Source organism: Scyliorhinus torazame, chromosome 21, assembly GCF_047496885.1.
Source record: "Scyliorhinus torazame isolate Kashiwa2021f chromosome 21, sScyTor2.1, whole genome shotgun sequence".
Classification (NCBI taxonomy): Eukaryota; Metazoa; Chordata; class Chondrichthyes; order Carcharhiniformes; family Scyliorhinidae; genus Scyliorhinus; species Scyliorhinus torazame.
In genome coordinates, this window is record NC_092727.1 from 48,729,110 (window position 1) to 48,742,670 (window position 13,561).

The following is a 13,561-nucleotide window of genomic DNA, read 5'->3' on the forward strand; positions in this document are numbered from 1 at the left end:
CTTATTATGCAATTAATGGATGGAGCCAGGTCTGTCTGTAGTTTTGCAGTTTGGCACAGGATTTTAGTCTGACAAGATTGGACTTCAGATGGCTCTTGGAAGGTTTCCTCCAAGGTCTTTAGAGTCATAGATGTTTACAGCATGGAAACAGGCCCTTCAGCCTAGCTTGTCTATGCCGCCCCGTTTCTAAGCTAGTTCTACTTGCCTTCATTTGGCCCATATCCCTCTATACCCACCCTGCCCATGTAACTGTCTAACTGATTTTTAAAGGACAAAATTGTACCCACCTCTACCACTGCCTCTGACAGCCCGTTCCAGATGTTCACCACCCTGTGTGAAGAAATTTTCCCTCTGGTCTTTCTTGTATCTCTCATCTCTCACCTTAAACCTATGCCCTCTAGCTCTAGACTCCTCCACCTTTGTGAAAAGATGTTGACTATCGATCTCATTATTTTATAGGCCTCTATAAGATCACCCCTAAGCCTCCTAACTCTCCAGGGAAAAAGTCTCGGCCTATCCAGCCTCTCCTTATAACTCAGACCATCATGTCCTGGTAGCATCCTTGTAAATCTTTTCTGCGCTCTTTCTAGTTTAACAATATCCTTCCTATAAAAGGGCGACCAGAACTGAACACAGTATTCCATGTGCGGTCTTACCAATGTCTTGTACAACTCCAAGACATCCCAACTCCTATATTCAATATTCTGACCAATAAAACCTAGCATGCTGAATGCCTTCTTCACCACCCTGTCCACCTGCGACTCCACCTTCAAGGATCTATGAACCTGTACTCCTAGGTCTCTTTGGTCTGTAACTTTACCCAACTCTCTACCATTTGATCTACCAAAATGTATCATGTCACATTTATCCAAATTAAACTCCATCTGCCATTCATTGGCCCACTGGCCAAATTGGTGAAGATCCTGTTGCAATCTTATATAACCTTCTTCACTGTCCACTATGCCATCAATCTTTGTGCCATCTGCAAACTTACTAACCATGCCTCCTACATTCTCATCCAAATCATTTATTTATATATACGGTGTGCCTCAGGGATCGGTGCTGGGTCCACTGTTATTTGTGCTACATATCACAAATAACAGTGGACCCAGCACCGATCCCCAAGGCACACCGCTGGTCACAGATTGAAAAACAATCCTTCACAACCACCCTTCGCCTTTGGTCACCAAGTCTTTGCACACAGAAAAGCAAGTAAACCGGGTTGTTAGCATTATTTATGTGGTTTTTGAACGATATTGGTTTGCTTAATTGGAAGATAGATAGCTGCAGGTGTAGGGATCAAGTTTTCCCCCCTTTTATAGAGAATAGTTTGAACTGTTAATTGTAAAGCTGTGTTTAAATTAAAGTTTGTCTGAACATAAAATATACCTGGGTTATCATTCCTGGGGCAAAGTATCCTTTCCTCAGTCTTACAAATTTCAAATTGTTGGGTTTCTCATCCGGGATCCTAACATAATGGATGGGCCAGTGTAAAATGAACTATGTTTATTTCTAAACTGTGCTGTACCTCCTCTGGGAGTTTAATATGTTACAGTTATGAGTTTTAAAAGATCCTTATATTTATGGACTGTGTATTTAAATTTAAGGTAAAACTGAAGGGCGGTCATGTGAGCAGTTCAGAAGTCTGCCTAACAGCAAATCTGGATAGTTTGATGTTGAAGATCAAAGGAAGGCTTAAGCTGTTTTACTGGGAAGGAGGTGCAAGGTCTTTATACATGACAATGACATCAGCCTGTGTGCAACTGTGGAGTCTGAGTCTCATAGGTTCCAGAAAAGTATTGCGAATGCTGGGTTGTAAACAGTTATGCTTTAAACTTTACATTTAGTTTCAACTTGAAAGAGAGTTGTGCACGGACTTGTAAATGGCAGAATAGTATCCTGCGGATCTATCAGGACCCGAGTGCGGATGTGGCCAGGCGAAGAGCGGGGTTCAATCAGATAAAGTCGACTCTTTTCAAGAGAAAGGTTCCGGCCCGTCTTTCTTTGGGTCATGTATGAGGTGCAACATTTTTATTTTGAGTCGCCTGAGGAAGCGATGGACTTCGCTCGAAGGAAAGGACTGGTGGCAGACTGAGGTCTTTGAACTTTGCTGCAGCGCTCATGTTAAAATGGTTTCTTGTTTTTCGGACATTATCTGTAATGCCTTCTGTATTGATTTGGGCTTGTTGCAGAGCCGAGTGAGTTAAAGTTTACATTTGCACTGACAGGATATGGAGGTGTGATTGTTAGATGTTGGATCTTCTGTTTGATCTTTTCTTTGTTTCTTGCGTTTTATTTTTGGGCCAGTGTTGGGATTGTTTTTCTTTTGCATATGTGTGTCCGAGCGGGGGGAGGAGGAGAGGGAACAATAGGTGGGAGAATGTCTCGTGCCATGGGCAGGGGGGGGGGGGGGTGTTCTGCTGACGGGGAAGGGACTTTTGCTGTGGGACACAAAGGAGGTCGGGGGCGGAGGCTGCCTGAGGTCGGGCCAAGTGGATGCGTGGGGCGCGGGCTGGAGACCGGCCTAAGAAAGGTGATGGCTGATCGGTGAAGGGGGGGGGGGGCAATAAGCCCCCCAACCAGGCTGATCACATGAAACATAAGAGGGCTAAATGAGCCGGTTAAGAGGGCACACGTGTTCGCGCACTTGAGAGGATTGAAGGCAGACATGGTAATATTACAGGAGATGCACCTTAGAGTAACTGATCAGATTGGATTAAGGAAGGGATGGGTCGGACAGGTTTTTCACTCGGGGCTGGACTCTAGTCTAGAGGGGTCGCGATCCTGATTAATAAGCTAGTGTTATTCGAGGGGGGAAGAATAGTTGCGGATGTGGGAGACCGGTACATTATGGTCAGTGGGAAGCTGGAGGGACTGCCGGTGGTATTAGTGAATGTGTACGTGCCAAATTGAGATGATGTGGAGTTTATAAAGAGGATGTTGGGGAAGATCCCGGACCTGGATTTGCATAAGTTGGTCATGGGGGACGACGACACATTGACACAGTCATCGACCCTGGGCTAGACCGGTCAAGCTCAAGGACGGGCAGGGTGCCAGCAATGGCAAAGGAGCTAAAGGGGTTCATGGAACAAATGGGGGGGGGTGGACTGGACCCATGGAGGTTTGGGCGACCGAGAGTGAAGGAGTTCTCCTTCTCCTGACATGTGCATAAAGACCCGGATTGACTTTTAAAATTTTGAACAGGGCTCTACTAACGGGGGTAGTGGACACGGGGTATTCGGCGATCACAATCTCGGATCATGCCCCGTACTTGGTTGACCTGTAGGTTAGTAAGGAGAGTAGCCAGCGCCCACACTGGAGGCTGGACGTGGGACTTTTAGCTGATGAAGAGATGTGGGGGTGGCTGAGGAAATGTATTCAGAACTACCTGGAAGTTAACGACACGGGTGAAGTTTCAGCGGCGATGGTCTGGGAGGCATTGAAGGCGGTGGTTAGAGGGGAGCTGATCTCAATACGGATCCACAGGGAGAAGGCAGACAGTGCAGAGATGGACCGATTGATAAAAGGAGATATTGCAGGTCGACAGGAGGTATGCGGAGACCCCAGAGGCAGGGCTTCTAAGGGAGCGACGGAGGCTACAGGCGGAGCTTGGCTTGCTAACTACAGGGAAGGTGGTGGAGCAGCTGAGGAAGTTGAGGGGGGGTGGGTGGGGTCTATGAACATGGAGAGAAGGCCAGCAGAATGCTTGCGCAGCAGCTTAGAAAGAGGGAGGCAGCCAGGGAGATAGGGAAAGTAAAGGACGGGGACGGGAACCTGGTCAGAGATTCAGCAGGGGTTAATGAGGCGTTCAAGGAGTTTTACAGCAGGTTGTATGAGTCGGAAGCCCCAGCTGGGCTGGAGGGGGTGAGGCACCTTTTAGGGGGGCTGAAGTTCCCGAAGGTGGACAGGGGGCTGGTAGAAGGGCTCGGGGCCCCGATCGGGTTGGAGGAAATAGCAAGAGACTGAAGGCCATGCAGTTGGGTAAAGCCCCGGGGCTAGACGGGTACCCAGTGGAGTTTTATAAAAAGTTCTCTGGGATATTGGGGCCGCTGCTGAGGAGGACATTCAATGAGGCAAGGGAGCGTGGGGTGCTTCCCCTGATGATGTCACAGGCCACTATCTCATTGATCCTGAAGCGGGACAAGGAGCCCGAGCTATGCGGGTCCTACAGGCCGATATCCCTACTAAATGTGAACGCCAAACTGTTGGCCAAAATCTTGTCCTCTAGGATTGAAGACTGCGTTCCGGACGTGATTGAGGAGGACCAGACGGGATTTGTTAAGGGTAGGCAGTTGGCGGCCAATGTGATTATGATGCCCCCAGAAGGTAGGGACGTGGAGGTAGTGGTCGCAATGGACGCAGAGAAGGCATTTGATCGGGAGGAATGGGAATATCGGTGGGAGGTACTGGGGCGGTTTGGATTTGGGCAGGGCTTCATTAACTGGGTCAGGCTGTTGTATCAGGCTCCTGTTGCGAGCGTATGGATGAACAGGTCAACATCGGACTATTTCAGGCTGAATTGGGGGACGAGACAGGGATGCCCCCTCTCCCACTGCTGTTTGCATTGGCCATAGAGCCGCTGGCAATTGCGCAGAGAGCCTCAAGGGGCTGATCCGGGGGGACACCATCTCACGAGACACAGACGACCTGCTCCTATATGTTTCGGACCAACTAGAAGGGTTCGAAGAAATTATGAGCATTCTGGGGGAATTTGGCCGGTTTGCGGGTATAAACTGAATATGGGGAAAAGTGAGATGTTTGCGATCCAGGCAAGGGGACAGGAGAGGCGATTGGGGGAGCTGCCGTTTAGGGTGGTGGGGGAAGCTTTCGGTACCTAGGCATCCAGGTGGCGGGGGAATGAGAATGGCTACACAAGTTAAATTTGGCCCAATTAGTAGACCAGATGAAGGGCGATTTTCAAAGGTGGGACGCACTCGGGTTGTCATTAGCTGGGAGGGTGCAGACAGTGAAAATGACGGTCCTCCCGAGATTCCTGTTTGTGTTTCAGTCTCTCCCCATCTTTATTCCACGGTCCTTCTTTAAATGGGTCAATAAGGTGATCACTGACGTTGTATGGGCGATAAGACCCGGCGAGTAAAAAAGGGGATGCTGGAGCGGAGCCAGGGGGAGTGCGCGCCTGGCGGTGCCTAACTTTAGTAATTATTATTGTTATCACAGCCATGATTAGGAAGTGGGTGGTGGAGGGAGGGTTGGTGTGGGAGCGTGTGGAGGCGGCATCATGCAAGGGCACTAGTTTGGGGGCATTGGTAACGGCGCCTCTGCCGTTCCTGCCGGCACGGTACTCCACCATCCCCGTGGTGGGGGCGGCCCTGAGAGTCTGGGGGCAATGGAGGAGACATGTGGGAGCGGAGGAGTATCGGTCTGGTCTCCAATCTGTAATAATCACCGGTTTGCCCCGGGAAGGCTGGATGGAGGGTTCCGGAGGTGGCAGAGATTGAGAGGATGGGAAATATGTTTATAGAAGGGAGCTTTTCTAGCCCGAGAGAGCTGGAGGCGAAATTGGGATTGACGAGAAGAAATGAGTTTAGGTACCTGCAGGCGCGGGACTTCCTATGCAGGCAGGTCTCAACCTTCCCGCTCCTGCCGCCAATGGGGATACAGGACAGGGTAGTTTCCAGAATGTGGGTGGGAGAAGGGAGGGTTTCTGACATTTACAAGGGAACTTGTGGGGTCAGAGGAGACACAGACCGAGGAGTTGAAACGCAAGTGGGAAGAGGAGTTAGGAGGAGAGATAGAGGATGGTCTCTGGGCGGACGCATTGAGTAGAGTCAACGCGTCCACAACATGTGCCAGGCTCAGCCTGATACAGTTCAAGGTCGTTCACCGGGTTCACATGACAGTGGCTCGAATGAGCAGGTTCTTTGGGGTAGAAGATAGGTGTGCAAGGTGTGCGGGAGGGTCGGCGAACCATGTCCATATGTTCTGGGCATGCCCGAAGCTCAGGGGATTCTGGCAGGGGTTTGCAGATGTCATGTCCAAAGTGTTGAAAACAAGGGTGGCACCGAGTCCAGAGGTGGAGATTTTCGGAGTGTCAGAAGACCCGGGAATCCAGTAGGAGAAAGAGGCAGACGTTCTAGCCTTTACTTCCCTGGTAGCCCGGAGACGGATACTATTAGCTTGGAGGGACCCAAAGCCCCGAAGACGGAGACCTGGCTAACTGACATTGCTAGCTTCCTCTGTTTGGAGAAAATCACGTTCGCCTTGAGAGGGTCAATGTTAGGGTTCGTGGCAGCCGTTCGTCGACTTCTTTGGGGAAAATTAACCGTCAGCAGCAGGGGGGGGGGGGGGTTAGTAAAGGTGGGACCTGTCAGGGAGGAAGACGGCTTTTGCACTATGTTTATATTTTCATGTACATTGTTTATTCTGTTGTTATTATAAAACCATAATTACCTCAATAAAATGGTTATATAAAAAAAAGTCATGCTCTCAAGGTTAGCCAATTAGAATTTCTAGTTTGATGCAAGGTGCATGTGATTCACGTTGTCATGGGGAAGGATGCAGAATGAATCAATGTAAAGATCGGGAAATACAGTATTTTGAATGCTAGAATCCGGGAGAGAGAGCAGCTGGAGGCCAAAATGTCTCTATGATTCACCACCCACAAATACAGGTGGACGCTCATGCTCAGATTGAAAAGGCCAAATTCATGGAGAGTTAAAACAACGCTAGAAGAATCACCTAGCTTGGGCTGGAGCCCCTGGGTAAAGGAAACCCCACTGTGAAGGACAGTTCTAAGATTGCAAGTTACCAGGTTGAAAAAAGAAAACAACAAGAATAAACCCTCTGGGCTAAGAATCACTTTGGACTGATTCTGGGGAAAAGTGAAGTCCACGTAAAGGATAGTGTAAAACATACCTGTGATGTGTTTTTTCAGTTGAGCAAGAAATAAGGGGGGGGGGCTGATTCCATTTTGTGGTTTAAAGTCTAGCTTGCTTGCAAAGATATTGTTTAGTGAATAGCACATTTAATCTGTTGTTTCTCTGAATTTCTTAAAACTTGAAATCTTGACAATTTGATCTTTCAGCTATTAAGTGGAAGTTTGAATTCTGTTTTAAAAGCTATCAGTCTCCATGGGGATTGTAATAAATGGGTCAATGTAAAGGTAGCTTTACTATATTTATGTTGCCATATCTGCTCCAGGAGTGTTTGATAGGAGCTGTGATGGTAGTAATAACTGCTCACAATATTTCAAATACAAAGTTTTAGAAAGTTACTGACCTAGACAGGAAGGTAGTATATTTCACATGTCTGCTCCAAGAAAGGATGCACTTACCTGTAGATTGCTCAAGCCATTTGCCCCTCACTCTGTAGCGGATTAGTGCTGGGGGTTTACTTTCAGGTAAATGACATTCTATGACGCCCGTGCTTCCTTCATCCACTGTAACTACTCGCTGGCTGGGTGCCTGGAAATCATTTACACCTACAAAGACAGTGCAATTAACTGTATTCAGCTTTGGAAATCATTATTTACCATGACGGACTTAATTGACCAACTGAAAGTTGACACAAAACAGCGCCAAAAAATACAGCAGCTTCTCTCCTCTTGAACTCTTCCTCAGATACAGTGGTAACTTGGTACACTGTCCTAGGCATGCAAAATTACAAACTCGTCAAGATTACTGGATAGTGCTTCAAAATGCTTATTTACAATCATGCAAATGTTTTCTCTAAACAGTAAAAGAAAGTGCACCCCAATAAAGCCATTTTATCCATATACACAGTTCTGGAGCAACCAGTAGCAATAATCAATAAATTTGCCAGCTTTGGCTATTCTGCTGACCAGAATAGCAAGAAGGTAATACAGGGGTTGAAAGTTGCACTCATATTTTTCTGATGCACGAAGAATCACAAAATGTGATTGATTTTCCACCAAATCAACCTCGTCTCACCTGCTAGGATTTCAAATCAAAAGATCTACTGTTTAATTTGTCAAAACCTCAGCTGATAAGTCCGACATCACATCATCTGTCATTTGCTTTATTTCTAACTACACTCCTCTTGTTATACAGAAGGACTTTACTAAAGTGCATCACCATCTGTTGATCTGTGCTACAAGACAGTCAACACAAAAGAACATAATTTTAACATGCTGACATCACGGTGTCAAACACTATTTTTCTTATTTTGTTTTGGCTAGAGGGATAACTGGCTTCAAGGTGTGTCTGATTTCCTGCTATGTGTTTCATCGAAGTGCAGAATGTCAGATAACAGAGTTACCCCTATATTTAATCACACAAAAGTTAGGGTAAATGAACTGCTTTGTATGGCACCAAGCCATGAAGATCTTATTTGCTCCCAGGCGCTATACAATTTACTGATCTCATCTAAGGGGATGCTGATGGACTGGAGTACCAATGGCTAGAAAGGAAGAATTGGCCAAAGTTTATGCTCTTGATTGCGAAGTAAACAGTCTTCCCTAACTCCCCATCCACTGCTACAAAGTACACATATATGCAAGTGCCAGGTGAAATGGATTGGCCTTGAAACTCCACTGTTTGAGTGCTCAGCCAACACGCAAACACACTGTTTAGATTAGACTTGAAAAAAAATGGCTGCATGGATGAGTTCCACGATCCCCACCTCAGATCGTTAATAAATCAGTGCCTTGAGAATGTGATGGAGGGAGTGGTTGGGGGGTGGAGTAGGACAAAAAAAACAATCAAAACTGGAAAATAAACCTTAAGAGTTGAGACATATTTATTCTATTAAATCAGGTGTGTGGTTTTTGTTTTCTCATTGCTGGGGGGGGGGGGGGGGGGGGGGAGAAAGTAAAGAGAGAGAGAGAGGAGACATGGAGGCAATAGATAGGAAGAATGTTCCAAGGTATGTCCTGCTCAGTCTATGAAAATGCAGCCTTTTAGCTAAATCAGAGTTTCTATTGTGACATAGCTTGCATTTTCTTTGGACTTGGGATAGAAGACTTTACATCGAGCTAAGATTTCACTTCCAACATACCGGCCCAAGATTATACAGAAATAGAATTAGGAATTTTACACGACCAAGCTACGCCTTTAAATGTGCTTCACTTTGCCCTCCTCATTTTCATCAACAGACTCCTGCATCCTTTATTAATACTTTCAGTGCACTCAAGTCAAACTAATAGAGGAGAGGAGATGCTTACATTTACTGTAGGTCCCAGTTATGCAGCCTGCCTGTGTGGTCTGGTTAAGAAAGAGTCAGGGGAATTAGACTCCATTACAGTTTTTATATGGCTGTGAAGCTCTTTCCGGAAGGCTGGTTCCTCAATGGAATAAATTTTAACAGAAAAAAAAAAAAAATCACAGGTTTCTCACAAATCAGTTTGGACAGGAATATGGATTTCAAATGTACACAGAGTCACGCTCTCCTTTCCTTCATCAGATGGGGAACATTTTCTTCAGTGCTCTGCTCAGTAGGTCATTCCTCAACATGTCTCCAAGTCCAGAGCAGATCAGTTCACAGGATGAAATAAGTCCAAATGCTCTTGGAAGAAACAGCTAGCAAGTTGCGGAAATTCAGCACATTTCTATTTTCTTCCCTGCCTTTCCCAACTATTTGCTGAGGTAAGACACACACAGTTGCTGCCTATTCAGAATAGGCTGTATGAAGATGCAATCATAGCCAAGCCACTCTATGGCCAAGGGAATGAGAAAAGGCTGGAGTGAGGTGGAGGGATTAAAAAATAACAAGTCATTTCCATGTTTACTGTCAAGCACCTAAATTGAATGGTTCGAGATAACATTAGCAAGGATATGGAAAGAATCCAACTTGAAAGGATATAAAGGATATACTACATGGGGATAGGCAAAATAAAAGCAAAAAAAAAAAAGATATTTGGTTTAGAAACCAGAGTGAAACGACAGCAAGGTAGCAGTGGGACTGCGGACCCGGGTTCGAATCCCGGCCCTGGGTCACTGTCCGTGTGGAGTTTGCAAATTCTCCCCGTGTCTGTGTGGGTTTCACCCCCACAACCCAAAGATGTCCTGGTTAGGTGGATTGGTCATGCTAAATTGCCCCTTAATTGGAAAAAAAATAATTGGGTACTCTAGAAACCGGAGTGAAGCAACATGGTCTTTAGTTGCAGTTGTGTAAACATAAGACTAATAGTTCATGGAAAATATTCAGTTCCACATCATAATTTTCCATCATGTGCTCCGAGTGGGCAAAGTTCCAAACTAGGACTATGCAATACAAGATCAGGGATAGTCCCATTTGTCCCTGGCTCTTAATTAACTGCTGGATTACTGCTCCAACTGTCCTGCCTTCTTTCCTATATACTGACTCACTTTTGAATATGGTCACATGGATGCAGACAGTCTTCAGTATCACAACCAACCATTAACTGCAGAATGGGCAAATCACTGGCAAAAGAAGCTCATCCCAAGTAAATGTAAGGTTATTACATTTTGGTATGAAGAATAGGGAGGTCACTTTTTACTAGAGCGGTGCAAGTCCAGGTGAGTTAGATAAACAAAGGAATCGCAAGAGTATAAATAACCCAACCACTAAAAGACATGACACAGGTTAGCAAGGGCATTAAAAATGCAAGCAACAGCCTCAAGGGGCTGGTCCGGGGGCAGGGGGAAGCTTTAGGTACCTAGGCATTCAAGTGGCACGGGATTGGGACCGGCTGCATACATTAAATCTGGCCCGACTAGTAGACCAAATGAAGGACGAATTTTGGAGATGGGACGCGCTTCCGTTGTCACTGGCTGGGAGGGTACAGACGGTGAAGATGACGGTCCTCCCGAGATTCCTGTTTGTACTTCAGTGTCTCCCCATCTTTATTCTGCGGTCCTTTTTTAAACGGGTCAACAAAGTGATCACTGGCTTTGTTTGGGCAGGCAAGACCCAGCGAGCAAGGAAAGTAATGCTTGAGCGGAGTCAGAGCGAGGGTGGGCTGGTGCTGCCAAAATTTAGTAACTATTACTGGGCGGCGAATATAGCCATGATCAGGAAGTGGGTGGTGGGGGAGGGGTCGGCATGGGAGCATATGGAGGCTGCTTTATGCAAGGACACCAGTCTGGGGGCGTTGGTAACTGCGCCTCTGCCGTTCCCGCCGGCAAGGTACTCCACCAGCTCCGTGGTGGTGGCGGCCCTGAGAGTCTGGGGGCAATGGAGGAGACATGTGGGAGCAGAGGGAGCATCGGTCTGGTCCCCAATCTGTAATAATCACCGGTTTGCCCCGGGAAATATGGATGGGGGGTTCCGGATATGGCGGAGAGCAAGGATTGAGAGGATGGGGGATATGTTTATAGAGGGGAGCTTTCAGAGTATGAGGGCGCTGGGTTGGCGAGGAGAAACAAATTCAGGTATCTGCAGGTGCAGGACTTCCTACGTAAACAGGTGTCAACCTTCCCGCTCCTACCGCTAAGGGGGATTCAGGACAGGGTAGTTTCCAGAGGGTGGGTAGGAGAAGGGAGCGTCTCTGACATTTACAAAGAACTTATGGGGTCGGAGGAGATGCAGACCGAGGCGTTGAAGCGCAAGTGGGAGGAGGAGCTGGGAGGAGAGATAGAGGATGGTCTATGGGTGGATGCATTGTGTAGAGTCAACGTGTCCACAACATGTGCCAGGCTCAGCCTGATACAGTTCAAGGTCGTTCACCGGGCTCACATGACAGTGGCCCGGATGAGCAGATTCTTTGGGGTGGAAGACAGGTGTGCAAAACGTGCGGGAGGACCAGCGAACCATGTCCACATGTTCTGGGCATGTCCGAGGCTTAGGGGATTTTGGCAGGGGTTTGCAGATGTCATGTCCACGGTGTTAAAAAGGGTGCCACTGAGTCCAGAGGTGGCGATTTTCAGGGTGCCGGAAGACCCGGGAATCCAGGAGAAAGAGGCAGGCATTCTAGACTTTGCTTCCTTGGTAGTCTGGAGATGGATACTATTAGCTTGGACGGACTCAAAGCCCCCGAAGTCAGAGACTTGGCTATCGGACATGGCTAGCTTTCTCTGTTTGGAGAAAATCAAGTTCGCTCTGAGAGGGTCACTGTTAGGGTTCGTCCGGAGGTGGCAACCGTTCGTCGACTTCTTCACAGAAAATTAATCGTCAGCAGAGGGGGGGGGGGGGGGGGGGGGGGGGGGGGGGGGGGGTTAGTTTAGCTTAGAGTAGGGGGTTAATAAAGGTGGGACCTGTAAGGAAAGGAAAACGGCTTTTGCACTATGTTTATAGTTTCATGTACATTGTTTATTTTATTTTGTTGTTGTTACAATACCAAAAATACCTCAATAAAATGTTTATTTAAAAAAAATGCAAGCAACACACTATTTCAAGGGAGGTAGTTGAGAAGTGGGGAAAATTATGCTAAATCTGTACAGAACCATGATTAAACCACACTTAGGAGTGCTGCATGCAGTTCTGGTTGCCATATTATAAAAAGGAGATAGAGGCACTGGAGAGAGTACAGAAAAAATTTACATGGATGATACCAGAAATAGATAGGTATACATAACAGGAAAGGATGCCTTCTCCCTTGAACAAGGGCTAAGGGGAACTAATAGAGGTATTTAAATTATGAAAGACTTTGATGGCGAGCCTATAGAGAGAATGCACCCTCTTGTGGGGATGAACAAAGAGGCAGTCAATATTAAATAGTCACCAAGGAATCAAATAGGGAATTCAGAAGAAACTTCTTCATCCAAAGAGTGGTGAGAATGTGGAACCTGCTACCACAGGGAATGGTTGAAATAGTCTAAATGCGAGGGCTTCCGGTGACGGCGGGCGGGAGGCAGCCACACAATGGAGGGCTCCCGTTCGGGAATGGCATTTTCGGGGCTTTAAGCCCGGTCCCAGGGTACACGGAGGCAACAAAAGCAGGGAGAAAGCACAGAGGAGGCACAGTGAAGGCACAGTAAAGGAAAATGTCGAGGGTGAACAAACAAATGGCTGTATAAAAAAAACAGCGGATGGTCCGTCGGGGAGTGGAAAGGTCACCGCGGGGTCACCAAGGAAAATGGAGGCTGGAGCACCAGGGGACGCTGCATTGCTTATGGCTGAAGAAATAACTACGGTGATGGCTGCGGAATTCGAAAGGCAGTTTGCAAAATACATGGAGACAATGAGGAAGGAGATGAGGGAGGTTGTGTGTGTGTTGGTGGAGGAGGCGATTTACCTGGTGACGACGGCGGTGGCGAGCGCAGTAGCGGAGGTGCGGGAGCAAGGGGAGGCGCTGAAGGACGTGGAGGAGACATTATTGCAGCACGGTGATCAACTTACCTCGATGGGGAAGGAGATGCGGAAGGTGATGGAGATTAACAAGGAACTGCGAGGGAAAATGGAAGACCTGGAGGATTGTGGGGTTGGCCGAAGGAGTTGAAGGACCGAGGCCGACTGAGTATTTTGCCACGATGCTGGCAAAACTATTGGGGGAGGGGGAGGATCCCTCCCGATATGAGCTGGATCGGGCTCACCGGTCATGGAGGCCTGTACCAAAGGCGAGTGAGCCGCCAAGGGTAGTGACTCTGTGCTTCCGGAGGTACAGTGCGAAGGAGAAGGTCCTGTGCTGGGCCAAGCAGAAGCGGGTGGTGTAGTGGGCTGGAGCTGGTATCAGTGTATACCA

General features: G+C 47.4%; 1 protein-coding gene across 7 annotated transcripts in view; it reads right to left on the reverse strand.

Annotated features, from left to right (window-relative positions):
• cdon (cell adhesion associated, oncogene regulated) overlaps window positions 1–13,561 on the reverse strand; it is a 287,217-nt gene that overhangs the window by 105,972 nt on the left and 167,684 nt on the right. For all 7 annotated transcript variants that reach the window (XM_072486781.1, XM_072486779.1, XM_072486777.1 and 4 more), the window contains one exon: window positions 7,295–7,441. In XM_072486781.1, the coding sequence (XP_072342882.1) occupies window positions 7,295–7,441 (147 nt within the window). The remainder of the gene's footprint in view (window positions 1–7,294; window positions 7,442–13,561) is intronic.